The sequence below is a fragment of the Zonotrichia leucophrys genome, chromosome Z, assembly GCF_028769735.1.
Source record: "Zonotrichia leucophrys gambelii isolate GWCS_2022_RI chromosome Z, RI_Zleu_2.0, whole genome shotgun sequence".
NCBI lineage: Eukaryota > Metazoa > Chordata > Aves > Passeriformes > Passerellidae > Zonotrichia > Zonotrichia leucophrys.
This window is the reverse complement of record NC_088200.1, coordinates 53,246,969-53,264,550: the sequence shown is the minus strand read 5'-3', so window position 1 is coordinate 53,264,550 and position 17,582 is coordinate 53,246,969. Positions and strand designations below refer to the sequence as shown.

The following is a 17,582-nucleotide window of genomic DNA, read 5'->3' as shown; positions in this document are numbered from 1 at the left end:
AAAAAGCAAACGAAATATATTTTAAATGCCACTGAAGGTGCCATTTAAGCTGTAAGAAGCTAGCTGCTCAATTGGTCAGTCACAGCAAGCATAAAAACTGGGTTCTGGGTGCCACCAGCCCTCCACAGGGCAGTGCTCCTCAAGATGGACACAGAGCCCTTGTATGTCACAACTCAGCTACATGTTGGCAGCTGGCTTAGAACAGCCATAGTCCCTGCTATTTGCTTATAAAGGCAGCATCTCACAGATCACACAGTATTCTGATCCACAAGGATCCCCAAGTCCAACTCCTAACATTCTTCTTGTGGGATTGAACCCACAGTCCTGGTGTTTAAGGCACCATACTCTGACCAGCTGAGCAAATCGAGGGCTCCACACACCTTCCCTGGGGATTCACCCAGATTCATAGAGAGACCCTGTACCAATGCTTCCTTTCTGCAGAGACAGTTCAAAGACCTTCAGTGGACCTCACTGTTAGCCTAGAAAGAAAGGTGTTAGAAGCTGCTTTAAAAATAAACAGCTGAAAGAGACACTGGCTTTTGCATTTGGATTTTTCCACAAAAAAAAAAAAAAAAAGACCAAGCAAAAAAACAAAGCAATCAAAAAAAACCCCATCAAAACACGCCAAAACGCAAAATACCAAAACCAAACTAACAAAAAATCCCCAAGCAAACAAACAAACAAACAAAAAATCCACAAAAAAATGTCCACACCATTTAAAGTGGAGAAAACAATTTATCTTTGTCTATAAATCTCAGCAATCCTGTTTTATCCTGACAGTGCTGTCAGGAAATAAAAAAATCTGATTTGTTTCAGATGACTTAAATTCTGAGGTGCTATGTTGGACAAAAGCTATTTTTAAAGGCACGTTTTTCGCTCTACTGGTTTGGATTTTGGTTTTGGGGTTTTTTTTTTTTTTTTGGGGGGGGGGAGGTTTGGGTTTCTTGTGAATAAATATGAGACCTAAGGGATTAAATTTCCAAGTAATAAAAATCAGCACAGCTCCATTGATCTGAATAGGGCTATGCTGTTTTTTGCCCGGGGGATTAGCCTCACCAAAGGCTTTGTAAGCTTTTTTAACTTAAAGAGACAGGCTTGGTCTGTTTCAGAACTGAAACAAATGGAGAATTGTGAGCTCAGGTTAGGGTAATCTACAGCTTTAAATGACAAACTAGAGCGTGTGTCGAGGCTTTAGAGACTAATTGTAAAAATCTACTACATTGGTTGAGGGAACCTGAACATTACAGCCTATGTGCACATATGCCCACACATAGATATATTCCACAACTCTTCAGTAGGTGGCAGCTGAACGCCTGGACGAGCTTTGCAGTCGCCATTTAGGCAGCAGCACCGGCAGCGGCTGGAGTCAGCGCGCCCGTAGGAGCAGGAGGAGGGAGCTGCGATCCAGGAGCAGGAGCGGTGCCCAGGACCCAGGTACGGGCGGGCGGGACGGAGGGCGGGCAGCGGGCACAGGGCAGCGGGGCAGGGAAGCTGCGGGCGGCGGAGCGCGGCCCCCGGTGCCCCTCGCTGCTGGAGGGAGCCCCGGGCAGAGCGGGAGCGCAGCTGGTGCAATGACGGGCAGAAACTGAAGAGCGTTTGAAGCTTTCTGTTCCTACACAGGTAAATTTCTTTCCGTTGTTTTTTCTACACTGCCTTGCGCAATAGGCATAGCTCTGCATGGAATTTCGAGGTCTTCCCTTTCTTCAGCCAAAATCCACAATGCTCGCTCGGGCGGAATTTCCTCTGAAGTCGGTAGAGTTTTGCCTGAGTTGCAACTGAAGGATATGCTCTAAGCTAAAATCTTTTGTGGAGAACATGGCATGCTGTAAACTGGGGCTAGCAAGGAAGTCAGATGCTGGTCATAGACACACTGGCCAGTTAACTATAATTTTTCTCTGCGCTGGGGTGCTAGTAATGACCTTTTTTTCAAGCTGCCTTTCATTAAAACTCAATGTGCTGAATTTTGCCCTAGTTTATAGAACTGCCACTGCAGTGGCTTAAGGAGAGATTAATTTTTTATTTCTTTTAAATGAAAGCTAAATTTTAACTTAACTGATAGAAGAATATAAAAATGTGGAGTCTGAATAAAATAACACAAGGTGTTTCTTCAAGACAGATGCAACTTTGCAGCATCCCACTGACAGGCAGGATTTTTTTTCCCCTGTAGATTGTCCCTCTCCCAACTGAATGAAAGAAAATAAATCATGAAAGACCATTCTCAAGTGCCTGAGAGCTGCTGAATCAGATTTGATAACACTTTGTCCCTTTCTGTCCTCCCCATGAAATGTGGGATGCTCTGTATGCTGCACCACTTGAACACAGAAGAGTGAACACAGAATGGAGCAACAAAATTGGATGCATTTTAATTTTGAAGAATTTTCTGAATGTCCTGTTCTCATGAGTGAGACCCTAGTGAGAGGACTCACATATGCCTGTTTATAAATGCACACACATACAGCTATGTAGGCTGTGTACAGCTATGCACACCCCACTCCTTTCAGGGCAGACACGGCTGATGAAACTGACTGCTCTTGTATCTTTGCCAAGCTTTACAGTTTACCATTATCTGGAATGTTTGCAGGTCTCAACATATTTAACTCTGGCTTGTAGAGGGCTATCTTGGCTTGCCCCCCTCCCATTCCCTTTTTGACTTTTCTCACTAATGGACTTCAGTTATGCTCAGGAGCTGCTCTCTGGGGCTGTCTGTCCTCAATAAATGCAGTAGTACCCAATTAATGCAGAATGGGTTCTGTGCCATTGTTCTGGAGCTATGAAATGTGATATTCCTCCAGGCTTCATGCTCTCTCTCACACCACATACAGCATATCTGAGACTCTTGCATGAAGAACTGTACAAACATGAAACAAGTTCAGTCACACAGCTACAAATAAATGGTCCCTTGGGTCTGGGGAATGAGTGTGATGTGTAGCTATTTATCCTTACTCCTGGTAAGAGAGGAGAATGAATTGGTATAAATGAGCTGTGAATACACTTAAGCTGGAAGATTTCAAACCATTAGAGCAGCAAGGTTCTTAAATTACATTCTAGTTGAAGTAATATATAGAAAACCTTTTAAATACCTTTTAGTTGTAACTTGATGGAAGGGATTATGTGAAATGGTTGCCTGCAAAGCCAAAGCACTGAATCTGATAATCCAGTAAGTCTCTTCCAGTACTGAATACCATTTTTACTTTTCTCTGGAAGTTGCCTGCACTAAGGAGTCCCTTTGCAAACAAGTGAAGATACTCGGAAATACAGTTTTCCTGGCATGTCACATCAGTCAGATGAAAACATGTTTCTGCTCTGTGCTGCACTTTTGTTTACACCAGCAGACTCACAAGCGCTGATGAACCTCAGGCTGAGTAATATCACTTTCTCACAGTGAAGACCAGGGCTCTTAGGAAGTTGATTGGAGTTCAGAAGCTCCTTCTGGCCAAGTGGTCATGATTATGTTACACCAGCATTGCAGTCTCGGTAGTGCCAATAAAAATAGCTGTATATGAACTCATACTGCTGTCCTGAAGTCCTTACCAGCACTGTTTCTAGTTTCCTTTGAGGATAACCTGATAACTTTGTTTCCTGGATTTCTTTTGTGCTAACCAACGCAGCTACCCATGTAGACATCCCAGCATCATGTATGAAAAATCAGACTTGGACTTTCATTGTGACAGAGTATGTGCTATTTCTCCCACAGCCAGATTTTTAAATAAATGTGCAATAAACAATATTCTGGTTCAAAGATGCTCCTATAGAAAGACTGCATCCAATTTTATATTCTCTTTTTCTCTCATTATTTATGTTTATAAACTTATATTTTTTTCTTTTTTTTTTTAATGGTTTTATTTTCTACACTGATTGCATTCAATTCAGTGATCCTCAGTAATTCTTCTGTCATACATAATGAGCTGCATTTGAATGTGCCCTCTCCTACACTTACTGTGAGCATCAGGACATTTTTACATGTCAGCTGAAACAGTATTCACTGTGGGACATTTTGTTTGGTGTCTAGAGTGATTCCAAATTTTTATTAATTTTCCCTTAATATTTTGTATTACTACGACTAATTAAGCAATAATCAATATTAAATAGAGGAAGAAAAATGGCAATTTTGTAAAACATGGATAATAATATGATAATATTAATTTCCTTTTTAAATTACCAATATCCAAAAATGTACCAGGAGAAAATATTTCTAAAATTTTTTTTCCATTTGGGATTTTAACTTTAAATACAGATGTTTCAAAGTATCAAACAGATACTTTTCACTGCATTTTTATTGTGACATTAAAATTAAAACATGCATTAAATTATTTTACCTTACTGCTGGAAGAGCAGTGGAAAAGACCACCTGAGTGTCTATGCAGATGTACATACTAATTGAAGCAGAAAATGTTCTAGTTTACCTTGTTGAGAAAAGAAATATTGATTAGTTTTCAGTCACAAAGTATTGATAAAAGAATAATTCTTGAGATGGGTATCTAGTAAAAATAAAATGTGAAAAGGTGTGTGTCAAGTCTGTGACAAAGGCACTTTTGACTCACACTGAGGTCAGGAACACCTCCTCTTGACGAAATGACTTTAAGTTGAATGTTGATTTTCTCTATCTGCGATTAAAATCAGTGGCTCTGGCTATGCAGGTCTGCAATATGCTGTGGCAGGAAAACCCAGTCAGCATCAGCCTGACTGCAGATAATAAAATTGGTTTTAGCTGAATCTGAAAAGGTGTCTCAAAACTGAAGCTATTTCAGCCTTTCAGTTTCCTCATTCAAAATATGCATATATTAAAGAAACCATATGAAAAGGGCAAATCCATTCCTAGACTGGATTTTGTTGTTTCCTTCCCAAAATGCCCAATGGTTCTTATAATTAATCTGAAGCTAAGAAAAGAACACTTTCCCTTCTTTTATTTTTACTTGTTTGTTTTTTATATTCTTCCCTGAAAATTTAGCTGACAAATTTTATCTCTTCTGAAAGAGTTAATTATTTAAATAATCAAATATTGGCTGCTATCAGTAACTAAAATATTGCAGTTTACCCAAATAAATAACATTACCGCTTTCCCAGTCTGTCCACACAAAGCTTACAGTGTGTTACTCAGTATGTTTTTATCTTCAAAATATAATTTTTATGAATTTTTTTTAACACTACAATGAAAAGAAACATGCATCTAGAAAAAAATTCTCTTAAGGCTAAACCTACTTGTCTTACTTCAGAATTGAAAGTAGTGGAAATTGGAGTACTGAACATTTATAAACAATCAGAAAGGTGCTATTACTATATTGTAGTCCACAATTATAATTTATTACTGGTTTTCAAAATACTTGTATTTGCAGAAAAATTTTAGTAGAAGAACAGGCTTCTTAGTAGTGTCTGGAAACATATCAATAACTGCATTACATTGCTTAATTAATTATTAGGGATCATTTTGGGTCCTGAAACCCACTGCATTAACTGGTCCCAAGTTATTGGCCAACAAGCTTGTGGCAAAATGTTCTGTTTAAGCCATTGCTTTGAATGGAATATTGTGAAAGAGCATTAGAAATATTCCAGTGGTCAGGATAGCAATCTAGCTATCCTTCCAAGCCAGGCAAGGAAAATTAATGACAGGAGTTATGTCATAAAAAGATACTTAACCTTTAATAATTTTGCTTCTACAGAGGATTTACATAAGTAGTCTCAAATTACGTTAACATTACAGAATTGAGAACTACAGTGAAAGGCAAAATGGCCACCAGTCTTCAGTGTTTCCTCTGATGAATGGAAAACAGTCTTCCATGAATGTACAGTTCTTCTGTGTAAATACTTATACGGAAATAGCTTTTTGTCTATGCTGGGACTTTTATCTCACAATACTGAGATCCATAAGTCAGAACCTATTTTTTTTCGAGTGTACAGCTGGAGAAGCAGAAGTTCATGAAACATGTAAAGCCAAGCCTTTGCTCAATACCAGAAATGATTCTGCTATTAGAAACCAGAGGGGCTGAAAATTCACACTGAGTCTCTGATCCTGCATTTGCAGGTGTGACAAATTCTGGTTTCTAATCATACTGCTCTGTCCATTGGTATTATGTCTTACTTGTTGAAAGGCACACATATGATGTTTTCGTTTATCTTTCCATCTTTCCTTGGTTAAGTTAAATCAATTGAAAACTGAGGAACAACTACGGTATTTGGTTAATTAATTTGGGAAGAAAACTTAAAGCAGTTCCAAAGGGAGCTAAATAGAATTCTGGTTTTTTTTACATTTTTGTTTCTGTGTGTTAATTAATGCCTACCTAACTACACGTATGGAAACTCTTCTGTATAATTTCTTTCTGAGTTTTGATTATAAGCACTTAGAGATTAAGACACTGGTCTACCAAAATACTCAAGTAGATAAATCAAGAAAGTATCTGACATGCCTAAAGCAAAGCCTGAATTTAGACAGGAACTCTCATGAAATTCTCCCTTTTAAATTTTAAGATTAACCAAGCTGCTAAATAGGAAGTAACAACCAATAGGACACCTATGCATGGATAATCTTAGAATAATGTTTCTGGTTCTGCACAAAGTGAGGCTTTTTTTAATGTGGTAAATGTATTCACCTGTCCATCCTGGATAAACTTAGCATAATATTTCTGATGCTAACTGAAATTAAGGGGTTTTTTTTTGGGTTTTTTTTTGGTTTTTTTTTCACACAGTAACTGTGTTCAATGAAGCTGAATCTTGTTTTACAGTAATGGTTCATTAGTACATATCTGTTACAAAAGAGTTAGTTCTGGGGCAACAGAGCTCTCAGGCAACAACAGAGCAAACAATTTCAGTGTGTCCCTATGTGTAAAGCTCTTTGTTGGATCAGGTCCAGAACCTTCTTAATTTTCTGTACATGACCCCTCATCAGGGAAGGGAATCAACAGATCCTACTGCGTCATTCATTCTTCTGCCACCAGTCCTGCTGTCTTCAACAAGCAATGCCACTTTAGTTAAGCCTAATTCCAAAAATCCATGCTATCTGTTGTTCCTACAGGAAACATTGTCTATTTGTCTCTACCCTTTCTTTTTTCCAGTTCTTTCTTGCCTAGCAAAACTATTTCTGCCGCAACATCTGCTAGCCGTATGTTAGCCAAAGAACAAGTAAAGATTTTCCTACAGTCACAACTGTGCATGGGGGATTTCTTTCTTTTACCAAAGGTTTCATAATTTATTTCTTTTACCAAGCAATTTTGAAAAGGCATTGTTTTGGGAATGAGATTTTCAGCATAAGTGTGATGACTGCAGGACAGCACAGAGGCTGGCTTCTACCTCCTTTACATACAGCTGCTCTTAAGACAATAGTCTCCTGTAAATACAGAGAAAAAAATTGCAACAAATTCATCTGAAAACCTCCTGTCCTTTCTATTTCTCTTCTATGTTGGGCCAGGGTCTTGAAGGAAACCCACAAAACCTCTTAGGGAACTCTCTAAAAGACTTTGTGATGTTAATTTCAGTTTAAAGATTCTAAATTATTAATTTTCCATGCAAATTGAAACGTTTTCAACATTGTAGAGAACCTAGCTCTAAAATGAAATCTGTTTTGATTTAAACAAATTGAATTTTTATTTTGAATTTTTGCTTTCTATGAATACATTAAATAATAAAAATGTCTGATTTTATTCCTTACTTTCAGATAGTCAAGCAAATTTCACAATAAAGACAATGTGTCATAAAATCAGCAGGTTTATGACAGTACCTTTTTTGTGAAGAAGATGCCATTTTTCTAAGGAAATCTCTCTGGTCATCTTTCTATAGCTGGAAAGAAAAGCTATAAATGCTTTTCTCTCCAACGGTTGTTGAGAACAACATAAATAAAAAGTGCTACTGCATTTATGCAGTGAAAAAAAACCCATCATGATTTAGACTAGCTGGTCATCAAGAAGCAGACTTTCAAAGAACATTTTGTTTCACATAAGAATAAAAAGTTCTTTCCTTATGCATTAGAACCTCATGTTGTAGGAAAAAGTAGTTTTAACAGTTATCATTTGGTCTCCAAATGTGTCCAACTTTCCCTTGGCTTGAGAAGACCAAATAACACAAGCGAAGGAATAGAATGAAAAAGCAAGTCTTACATTAAAAGATGAAGGCACTGGAAGTAGCAAAGTCCCCATTCTTAAAGTGCATATTCATAGCAGACATTGTGAAAATACTCTCTGAGAAATGCCTCTTTATATGCACAACAAGAAAAAGATCCTTGCGGAGCTCTTTTCCTCTTTCATATAAATAATGTGACATTTTTCACCTTTGATATTGGGAAATGGACATTGATCTTACAGTCCTGCTGTAATCCATCTTATCTATAGCTACATTCTTCACCTTGCACCTCTTATCTTTGTGTCGTGGTGTCATCACTGGATAGCCTTACGGACTGTTAATTTAAACTGAGGCAAGATTTTGAACTAAATGTATTGCCTGTACTTTATTGGTTTTTCACAATAACAATGACAATATAAACAGAGACATCGCCTTAGAGCTTAAAAAAAAAGAAAAAAAAAGTCCATGACTGACATGAAATGGTTTTACCTGAGGAAAAAAAAAATTCAGGAAATTAATACACGGCATCTGACAACTGCTGAATTTCATATCAGACTGACATCTCAGTAGGACGTCATAAGACCTCAAGAAACTGGATCAGTTAAGATGTAATCAAAGCCTCTGACTCCAGAAAGCAAAGGCAACATCACACTGTTTTTTAAAATTAATGCGACACTAAAAGATATAATCTAGTAAAACAAAAATCAACTAAACTTACAATTTGTGACATTTTGTGGTAGTCTAACAATGCAAACGTGGTAAAAATCTTTTGCAACAAAACCCAAGACTGGAAACATTGGAGATAGGTTGATTTCTTTTCTGTGTTTATTTTCAAGCATAAACTGAAAGAGTTCACCAGCTGTGAGATTCTAATCTCAGATTGCTCTAAGAGTACTCAAGTAGATTAGTTTCAGAAGTTATTTTTCAGGCTTCCTATAGCTTTTGGCTGTTGTTGCATATGCTGTCTATAGCCTAAATACCCACATTGCAGGCAAGTCATAAATACATTTGACAAAAAAGTTAGACTATAAAAAACCCAATTAAAGATAAGAGAGAACTGTGGAGGTGCAGTGGCTAAGTAAAGGATCAGTATAAATGATTTCTTAAATGCTAGTATACTCACATGTAATTAATAAATAGCCAGTGAATGTTAGGAGTTTAAACTATGAAGAGCATAATCTGTAACATGAGTTACTTTATTTAGACATTTAAAATACATATATTTAATAATAAAATGCACTATATAATTAAATAAGTCATTTTATGTCGTAATTACTCAGACCTTGAACTGTTTCCTTCTGTCAGAAAAACATTTCAATTCTTTCACCTGGCATATCAGAAATATCTAGGGAAAGCATGCAGACTGACATAAAGGCCTGCAGCTAAGTTGGAACTGGAGGCAGTGGTTAAATATGTTGCCCCAGTGAATAGCCCATCAAGCTCACCTGCAGCAGCTGAACTAGAGCAGCTCCGGCCTTGTGCTAGCAAAGTATCTGCAGGAAACATAGCTAAGTCAGCAGAGGTACCGACTCACTTGTTTTGTGAGACTCATTGCTGACCTTCGTAGTCAGACAATTCAAAATGAAGGATATGAATGTATGTTATGAAGATTGCTTTGGCTTTTCAAATAAGTGTAATGTTGATAAACTGACACTTTAGAGATCATGTTTTCACTGTTGTAGTTTGTGAAAGCAGAAAAGGCAGCAAATGCTTCATTACAGAATAAGTCCATTCTAACATGTAAAAAGCAGCTAACTTTTTCTGTGTGAATTATGAAAGACTGGTTTTCTGAATCAGAAATTATCTTGTACGGAAAAATCAGGCTTTAAAGTTAATTTTTCCATACCCTCACTGGCCATAATGCCACAAGCTGATTAAATAATGCCATGCTTTATTTTGTCCTCCTGTGTGTTTCAGTTAACACATTTTAAGACAAAGAAACATCAGTAAGGTAAGAGGGTGGTATAAAAAGCATTAACAAATGAACATTTGTGTGCAAGTCCAACATTCATATAGAGAAATTGTCCCTAGAGGAGACTGTGAGCAGATCCACATAGAGAACACAAAAAAGTTATAAACAACATTGCCGGGAAACAGCTGAGACACTGCAGCAAGGGCAGGGGGGCACTGAGGGGTCCAGGCCTCTGCAGGCTCAGGGACCAGGGCCAGCTCAGCCTGGGGAAGGCAGAGTTCAAGGGACAGCAAAGCACAGCCCTCAGCACCTGCAGGAAAGCCATCAAAAAGGTGGCATTGCGCTCTTCACAGGAGTAGATGCTGGGAGGAGAGACAACAGGTATGGGTTGAGAGACTACCTTAGATTAGGTATAGGAGGGGAAAAAAAAATCATCCTGACAGTAATTTTGCATTGGAGTTTGTTTCCCAGAGAGACTGTGGGAAAGATTGGGGATTTTCACATCTCTATAGGATAGACAACCTTCTCTGGTGTCATGGCTGACCCAGCTGCGATAAGCAGTCTGGACCAGAAACTACTCAGGTCTATGCCAGTTGGAATTATCCTTTGATACTATGGCAATCTCTGAAGAATATCTGCAAAATCTCCCTACACATTAGACCTGCTATTCTTACCAGTGTGAAGTTTTCCTATTGTCTGATGTGAATTTGTTCTACAATGCAAGCACATAACCTTTTGTTTTTCACTACACTCTTGGTCTTTGCAACAACTTGCTATGTTTTGAAGATTGTTACCATGCTGTTTCAAGACCCCTTAGAACTTTTCTGTATGCTTAATACTTCAGACCATTAAGTGCCCCATTTAAATTTGTTCTATTTTTTGGGCTACCATATGTGTCAGTTTTCTTGGAGATTTCTGAGTATTGTTAGAGTATACAGTGTAATACAGCGGGAGTACAGTCAGCTAGCTTTTAAAATTGTACTTTTCTAGTCCACATTTCACTGATTTTCTTTGTGAAAGTTTTCATAGTGCATTTTTTCTCCTAGTGTTGTAGTTCCTAGGATACATATAATATGACTGTGCAATGCTTAAGCTGCTTCTGAAGTGGAATTTGCAGATATTGCTCTCTTGCCTTTTTACTTACAAGAAATTATTAAACTGTAATTCTTATGGTAACTTATTCTGTGCAGTCATCCACAACTGTAAGCTCTAAGACTGTTCCAAATTTGCATGCCTGCAGTTCTTACATACAGATTTATTCTCAGTGGAACAGCATTATGCTAGCTTCTTCCCCTCATTTTTTTTTCCAGCTATGTTTTTTCCTTTCTTTTTTACATAATGAGCTGCTCACTCATTTTCTTTGTTCCTCAGAGGGTTTTGCATCTTCTATAAACACATACACGAGCGTTTTTTCTGAGGCTACCTTTTCTTTCCATTCCTTCAATTCTGCTGTCAGAAAAACAATTTTGCTTCAGTGCCTGAGGATGAACACTTTTATATATCAGCCTTTCCTATATTTAAACAAGCCTCTCAGAGTGACAGTGAATGTAGCACAGGAGAGATTGAAGGGGTGAAGCTGCCTTCTGCCTGAAGCCAGGCTGGGTAGACAGAGCTGTGGCAGCTCTGCACTTTGCCTCGGGATCAGCATCCCCAGTTGCACTGGTTATTCTGCCTGTGGTATGGCAGATGAGGAAGTACAAATCCTTCATCCAACAAATTATGTAAGGACAGATGTTTGCAGCTTACTCAGACATTAATATAAGGACACTATAGGATGCCCTGTAAAAGGAAGAGAACTACATCAGGATGTGCTTGAGCAGAAATTGGAGACGTTAGTGCAGCATGCATTGCCGTAGCTTAAAGCCTAACTGGCATAATGAGCAACTGCATCAAAATGCAGAAACAGAAAATTTGGCATGAGCTTGCAACAAGAATAAGGGCATGGGAAGTCCACTAAGATCCACACCTCTAAACCATCAGTATTGTCTTGCTGCTAGACAGGTAAAAGGTAATTTGAAATCACCCCCTGCAATGCAGTGACTCCTTCCGCTGCATTGAAGAAATAGCTTGAAGGCTTGCTTTCAAAAGGGAAGAAATTCTTTGGGTTCTTCTAGATTTATTGCTGCCCGAGCAAAATTACAACAGGCAAATTTATTCACTTGGTGCCATTAAGGCTCTTGGGCAAAATTCCCTATAAAGCCTTGCCCATTTTCTTCAGAACAAATACAGGTGCAGCAAATTTTGCATTTTTTTTCCACATGTACCCCTTATATATACCAGTTTGAAGAGTCACAGTACCCTATGCTTTCTTTGGTTTTTAGGGTTCATTTTTAAAGTGTTTATTGCCTAAATCTCATTAAATAGAAAAAGACTTTATGTACTGATGTGCTGTGTACCCATTGAGCTGATACTGATGGGAGGACAAATTAATCTTCACTTTATTTAAATGAAATCTAAAACATCTACAGCTTGTAAAAATGTGAATATTTTACCATTTCTCTTATTTAAAAATTATTTCCATATTTGTTGTCTGACTATACACAGATGGATTTTGTCAACGGCAGGTGATTGCAGGAATCACAGAATTTTGTGACCTTTGACATATGCCCTTTCCAAGCAATGCAAGCCACTAAAAATGTTATGAATATGTCTGCAGAGCCTCTCTGATAAGTATAGCTAGTCTGGTGTCAAATATCATCTACTGCAAGATAAATATTGGAATAAAAAGGCAGACTGAATGTGAGCAATCTGAGTTTATCAAAATGTACTCTTTGACCTGCAACGCCAGTGGCAAAACACACTGAAGTGGGATACGTGCTCCCATGGAGTTAAAAACACAGGTCAATAAATGCTGTTGCTGAATAATCCACAAATACATCTTAGTTGTCATTTAGAACTGTAGTCTAGTCATAGTGGGAATAAATTCCTTAAATATTGAAAAGATGGAATATTCAGAGTAATTGACTGTCATACAGTGATCAGTTTTGACTATTATTTTAGATCTATTTAAGATATAGAAGGATAATTCCCTTTCTACAATTTGTTCAAGCCAAGGCCCTCTAGAAATTCACAGATGCAACTTTTTAGTTATGTTAATATTAGTCCAGTAGGAAGAATACTGAAACACATCATGTTAATTAAGAATCAACCATGAAACAACAGAGATGTCCAGACTGGATTGCAAACGCTAATTGAAATAAATAAATCTGTAACCCCCTGCAAGACTTATTAAATTAGTGCAACTGCCATCACTCACATTATATTTATTTCTCTTAGTGGGAAGGATATCACAGCATGCACTCCACACTTGTACCTGTAGTAATGTCTCTCTCCTTGTTTTTTTTTTTCTCTCCTAGGTTTTCCCCCCTAGCTGAGCAAGTGACACACAGAGAAACATGCCTGAGCAAAGCAACGATTATAGGGTAGTTGTGTTTGGAGCTGGAGGAGTGGGAAAAAGTTCTTTGGTCTTGAGATTTGTGAAGGGCACTTTCAGAGAGAGCTACATCCCTACCATTGAAGACACCTATCGGCAGGTGATCAGCTGTGATAAGAGCATATGCACTTTGCAGATAACCGACACTACAGGGAGCCATCAATTTCCAGCCATGCAACGTCTCTCTATTTCTAAAGGACATGCTTTTATTTTGGTTTACTCTATCACCAGCCGACAGTCCTTGGAGGAACTCAAGCCAATCTACGAGCAAATATGTCAGATTAAAGGAGACATAGAAAGCATTCCAATCATGCTGGTGGGGAACAAAAATGATGAGAACCAAAATCGAGAGGTAGAAAGCAGTGAAGGAGAAGCCATGGCTAAGAAGTGGAAATGTGCCTTCATGGAGACCTCTGCCAAGACAAACCACAATGTGAAAGAGTTATTCCAAGAATTGCTAAACCTGGAGAAACGCAGGACTGTGAGTTTGCAAATTGATGGCAAAAAAAGCAAGCAACAGAAAAGGAAGGAGAAGCTGAAAGGAAAATGTGTGGTGATGTGAAATTGCACTGTCAGGAATCAGCTGTGAAGTCTCATCTGACAATACGCATGTAAACCCATAGACAGCAAACAACCATGCAAGATCCTATTTATTAGTATCTGTTTTAAAAGAAATACTTGGAAATTGAAGAAATAAGGTACTGTAATTGCTTTGAAAAAATGGAAAAACAAAAATATGTGTAGTCTCACAATCAATTAAAGCATATCAGGAAGAAAACAAAAGATTTCCTGGAATACCTTATTTTGTAATTTACAAAAAAGAATTGTCATCATTCACATAATATGAAAGATTGGAAAAACAACTTAATATTACCTGCATTTGCATATAATTTCAAGAGAAAACAATGTGTAATATCAGAAGAAAAACAAAGTGGTAGTAAAGAAACCTAGAACATACAAATACATGCTGGTGGTGTTAACCATTTCCTTAAAGAATGCTGTGGATGAAAAATTCTATGTCATTTTAATTACTGACTGGTGGGAGAGTGTGCATAAGACAGTCTTGGATCACCTGTTGCACATTAACTGTTGCACAGTAAAAGGAAGTGTGGGGATAGCAGCAGAAAGGGACAGATATTGTCTCTATGCCCCCAGCATGATACTTCTTTCTAGTATGATGCAGTGTTTTAACTGAAGATCGTGGAAAAGCCAAGTCCTGTAAGTTGGAGATCATCTTTTCTGGGCTCATTGTTTCAAGGATGACCTGAGTTTTCAGCCCAAATATATTTCAGAAGAACAAACATTTATTTGTGGAGAGTGCCAGATGGAATGGTGTACGTACAAAACTGGAAAGTTTCCCCAGGGAGAACTGACTGGGTCGTCGCCTACGAAAGGCTCTGTGGGAGAGACTCAGTTCTAGTGCTGCTGCCAGTTAGGTGAACACATGGTGTGGTTAGTGAATGAATGCAATGTCTTTTGAACTGGCAGTACCCTTGGAGTGGGGTTGGCATAATATACAAATTATCGTATTAGCTGACTGATACTTCTTTACATTACTGTATTCCTGTTAGAAGGGTTTATGCTCATGCCCTGCAAGATCTATTGCCTTTATATTGTCTGAAGTATTTTATATCTGCCATTTAAACTAATGATTTGAACTGCTGTGACTATAGAACCAAATATATATCTGAAGTTAGTGACCACAAGAGTCTCTAAAATGGGGTTTTTTTGGGATAAGCACTACAGGATCTGGAATATTCTGCCGTCAGAAGTGTTACAATGCAATACAAAGTTCAGAATAGAAAACACATTGTTTAAATAAAGATCCTGTCAGGGAAAAATTATCTTCTCAAAACCTTTGAAAGGGAAAAAAAATTGTGAGCTTTCCTGGATGTCTGTCCAAAGCTTTTTAAAAAACTAATATGAATGACTGAAGTACCTATCCTAGTGATGAAAAAGGCCATCTATAATAAAATAAGCACATACAATTTTTAGACGACGCATTAAAATTATGTAAGTCTCAATTTGTACCTTAGGAACTGCTTTGAACCAATAAAAAGAGCCTACCATATTTTTAATAAATGTTTATGTTAAGAAACATGGGAAAATGAAGTCAAGTACTAATATTATTAGCCTGCATGCTAGTGCATTATAAATATTTTCCAGGGGATGTTCAAATGCAGTGTTTGCATTAAAGTTTGCTACCTTGTTCCTTTCGAAGTTATTGCTTGCTTATCTTCCACATTTCTAGCAAATGTGCAGATATTTCAGAGGTAGATAATAGCATACAAAAGAATTGCTACTAGTGCTGTCTAGAGGGGAGCACAACTTCTGTCATGCAGTCAGAAGTGCTGGCACCTGTAGAATTGAATGTGAAACTCCTACTGATTTCAAAGAGACAGATTTTTTTTTGCTCTTTATTTTATTGTTTTAAGAAGAGAAAACTGGAAAGACCATGGAAAAATTAATGCTCTTCATTAACAGCAAATTCCAGGCTCTTACACAATACTCTTTCTTCATAAATCTCAGAGCACTTTGCAAAAATGACGACATCATTTCCTTAACTTCTCAGGTGGTGAAAGTGAGGCACAGAGAGGGGAAACAACTGCACTTAGATCGCCCAGCAGGACCGTGGCAGACCCAGGAACAAAGGCAGGTCTCCTCTGTCACAGTCCAGTGCTCATTCTGTGTTTTGTCAGACTGTCTCTTCGCATTCTTAAATAGTTCCTTGAAGAAGCCTGGTTTGGCCTATACAGCCAAGTGCATCTTTCTTGATAGTTTGTCAGTAGATCAAAATATATTTCCACATCAGGGATGCAAAACACTTAAAAGCACTATATTTAGTAAGACTTTTATAAATATTTATACATTTACTCTTTGTAAAAATCTTTGCTGATGATGCTCAACATCACAGCAATGGATTCCATGGATGAAGCTGGAAAATCAGAAAAATAATCAACGTTAAGGCATAATGGGTCACATACAGAGGTCAAAAGCCCTCAGATGCTAACACACCGGTGCCAAAGGTCATCATGTGTGGCACATGCCTTAGCAGCCAGCATAGTATTATGACAGAATCTCAAAGAGAAAAATAAAAGCTATATATAGAACCTTTTAAGATTATTGCTTGAACTGGAGGAATTATTTATGTAGTAAAATATCTTGCAGAAGTACAATATAGGGGATCTAAATTACTTAAAATGTACTGACTGCAAAGATATTACAGGCTGAAATTTAGCCCTGGACTTTTTTTTTTTGAATGTGCCTCATAGCAAGAATAGAATAATTGTATAGCAAAGATGGAAATAAACCAAGTACCTGCCAATGTTTAGGCTTGAGGACCATATTCCTTTAGTTCCCAGCTGACTCCTCACCTGCTATGTAATAAGCCATGAAGTATTTCATGGACTTGCATGTATCAAAGCAAGGCCAGAACAGAAGCAATATTACTCAAGGACCACAGACTCAAAAGAGAGCATATTTTATACCCTTGCATTGCCATCCTTGTTTCTACTATTAGATTTTACATATCTTGCATACGTGTGAGCTGGTTCAAAATGTTTGTTTTGCTATTACAAATAGAATTATTTTTTTTAATATGGAAAAAATAAGGTAGAACAAGAAAATTTAAAGATTTATTACATTTTGTGTTTTACTTGGGAATGTGGTATGACTATAATAGCCTGTTCAAAATGTTTATGCAAAATATTTAAAACATGTAAGTTCCACAGTGAATTTTAGCACCCAGAAAACACAGTCTAGCCAAAAGAGATCTTTAAAATGCATGGCTTTTATATGTAGATATGAAATATTAAGGTATGTTCTTGTCATGAAAATGTGTTGTTGCAATTTCTTTAGCAAACGTTTTATTTCAAAACTGAATAAGAAGTCATTTGTGTCTACTAGTTTCCATGTTTGTGGTGATCTAAACATTCAAAATAAAGTTTTAAATCTTAACACAAGTTTGGGAGAAGTCTTGTTGTTGCCTGCATTTGTTTGATTCGTGTTATATATTTTTTGAAATTGCAAAGGCAATTCTCTAAATCAAAACAGACTCTAACATGCTAGTCAGTGTCCCAAAATCTTCAGCTATACAAATCAGTGCTGAGAGAGCTAGAGCAGTATTACCTTACCTAATACTTCTTCTATTATACTCTGGCAAACACACAAAGAATTCTACCTCCATTAAAA

The 17,582-nt window shown here is 37.5% G+C and overlaps 1 protein-coding gene across 2 annotated transcripts; it reads left to right on the top strand.

Annotated features, from left to right (window-relative positions):
* The first annotated feature begins 1,305 nt into the window (after window positions 1-1,305).
* Window positions 1,306-17,347, top strand: DIRAS2 (DIRAS family GTPase 2). Of its 2 annotated transcripts, none has more exons than XM_064736325.1 (2): window positions 1,306-1,434; window positions 13,315-17,347. In XM_064736325.1, exon 2 carries the CDS (start codon window positions 13,354-13,356, stop codon window positions 13,951-13,953), a length of 600 nt encoding a protein of 199 aa, XP_064592395.1. In that variant the 5' UTR covers window positions 1,306-1,434; window positions 13,315-13,353; the 3' UTR covers window positions 13,954-17,347. The 2 variants fall into 2 exon arrangements, with proteins under 2 accessions (XP_064592395.1, XP_064592396.1); XM_064736326.1 differs by lacking the exon at window positions 1,306-1,434 and adding an exon at window positions 1,464-1,620.
* Window positions 17,348-17,582: the final 235 nt, after the last annotated feature.

Excerpts from the sequence above, each read along its gene's own strand:
- DIRAS2 (XM_064736325.1), top strand. The coding sequence starts at position 13,354 with ATGCCTGAGCAAAGCAACGATTATAGGGTAGTTGTGTTTGGAGCTGGA.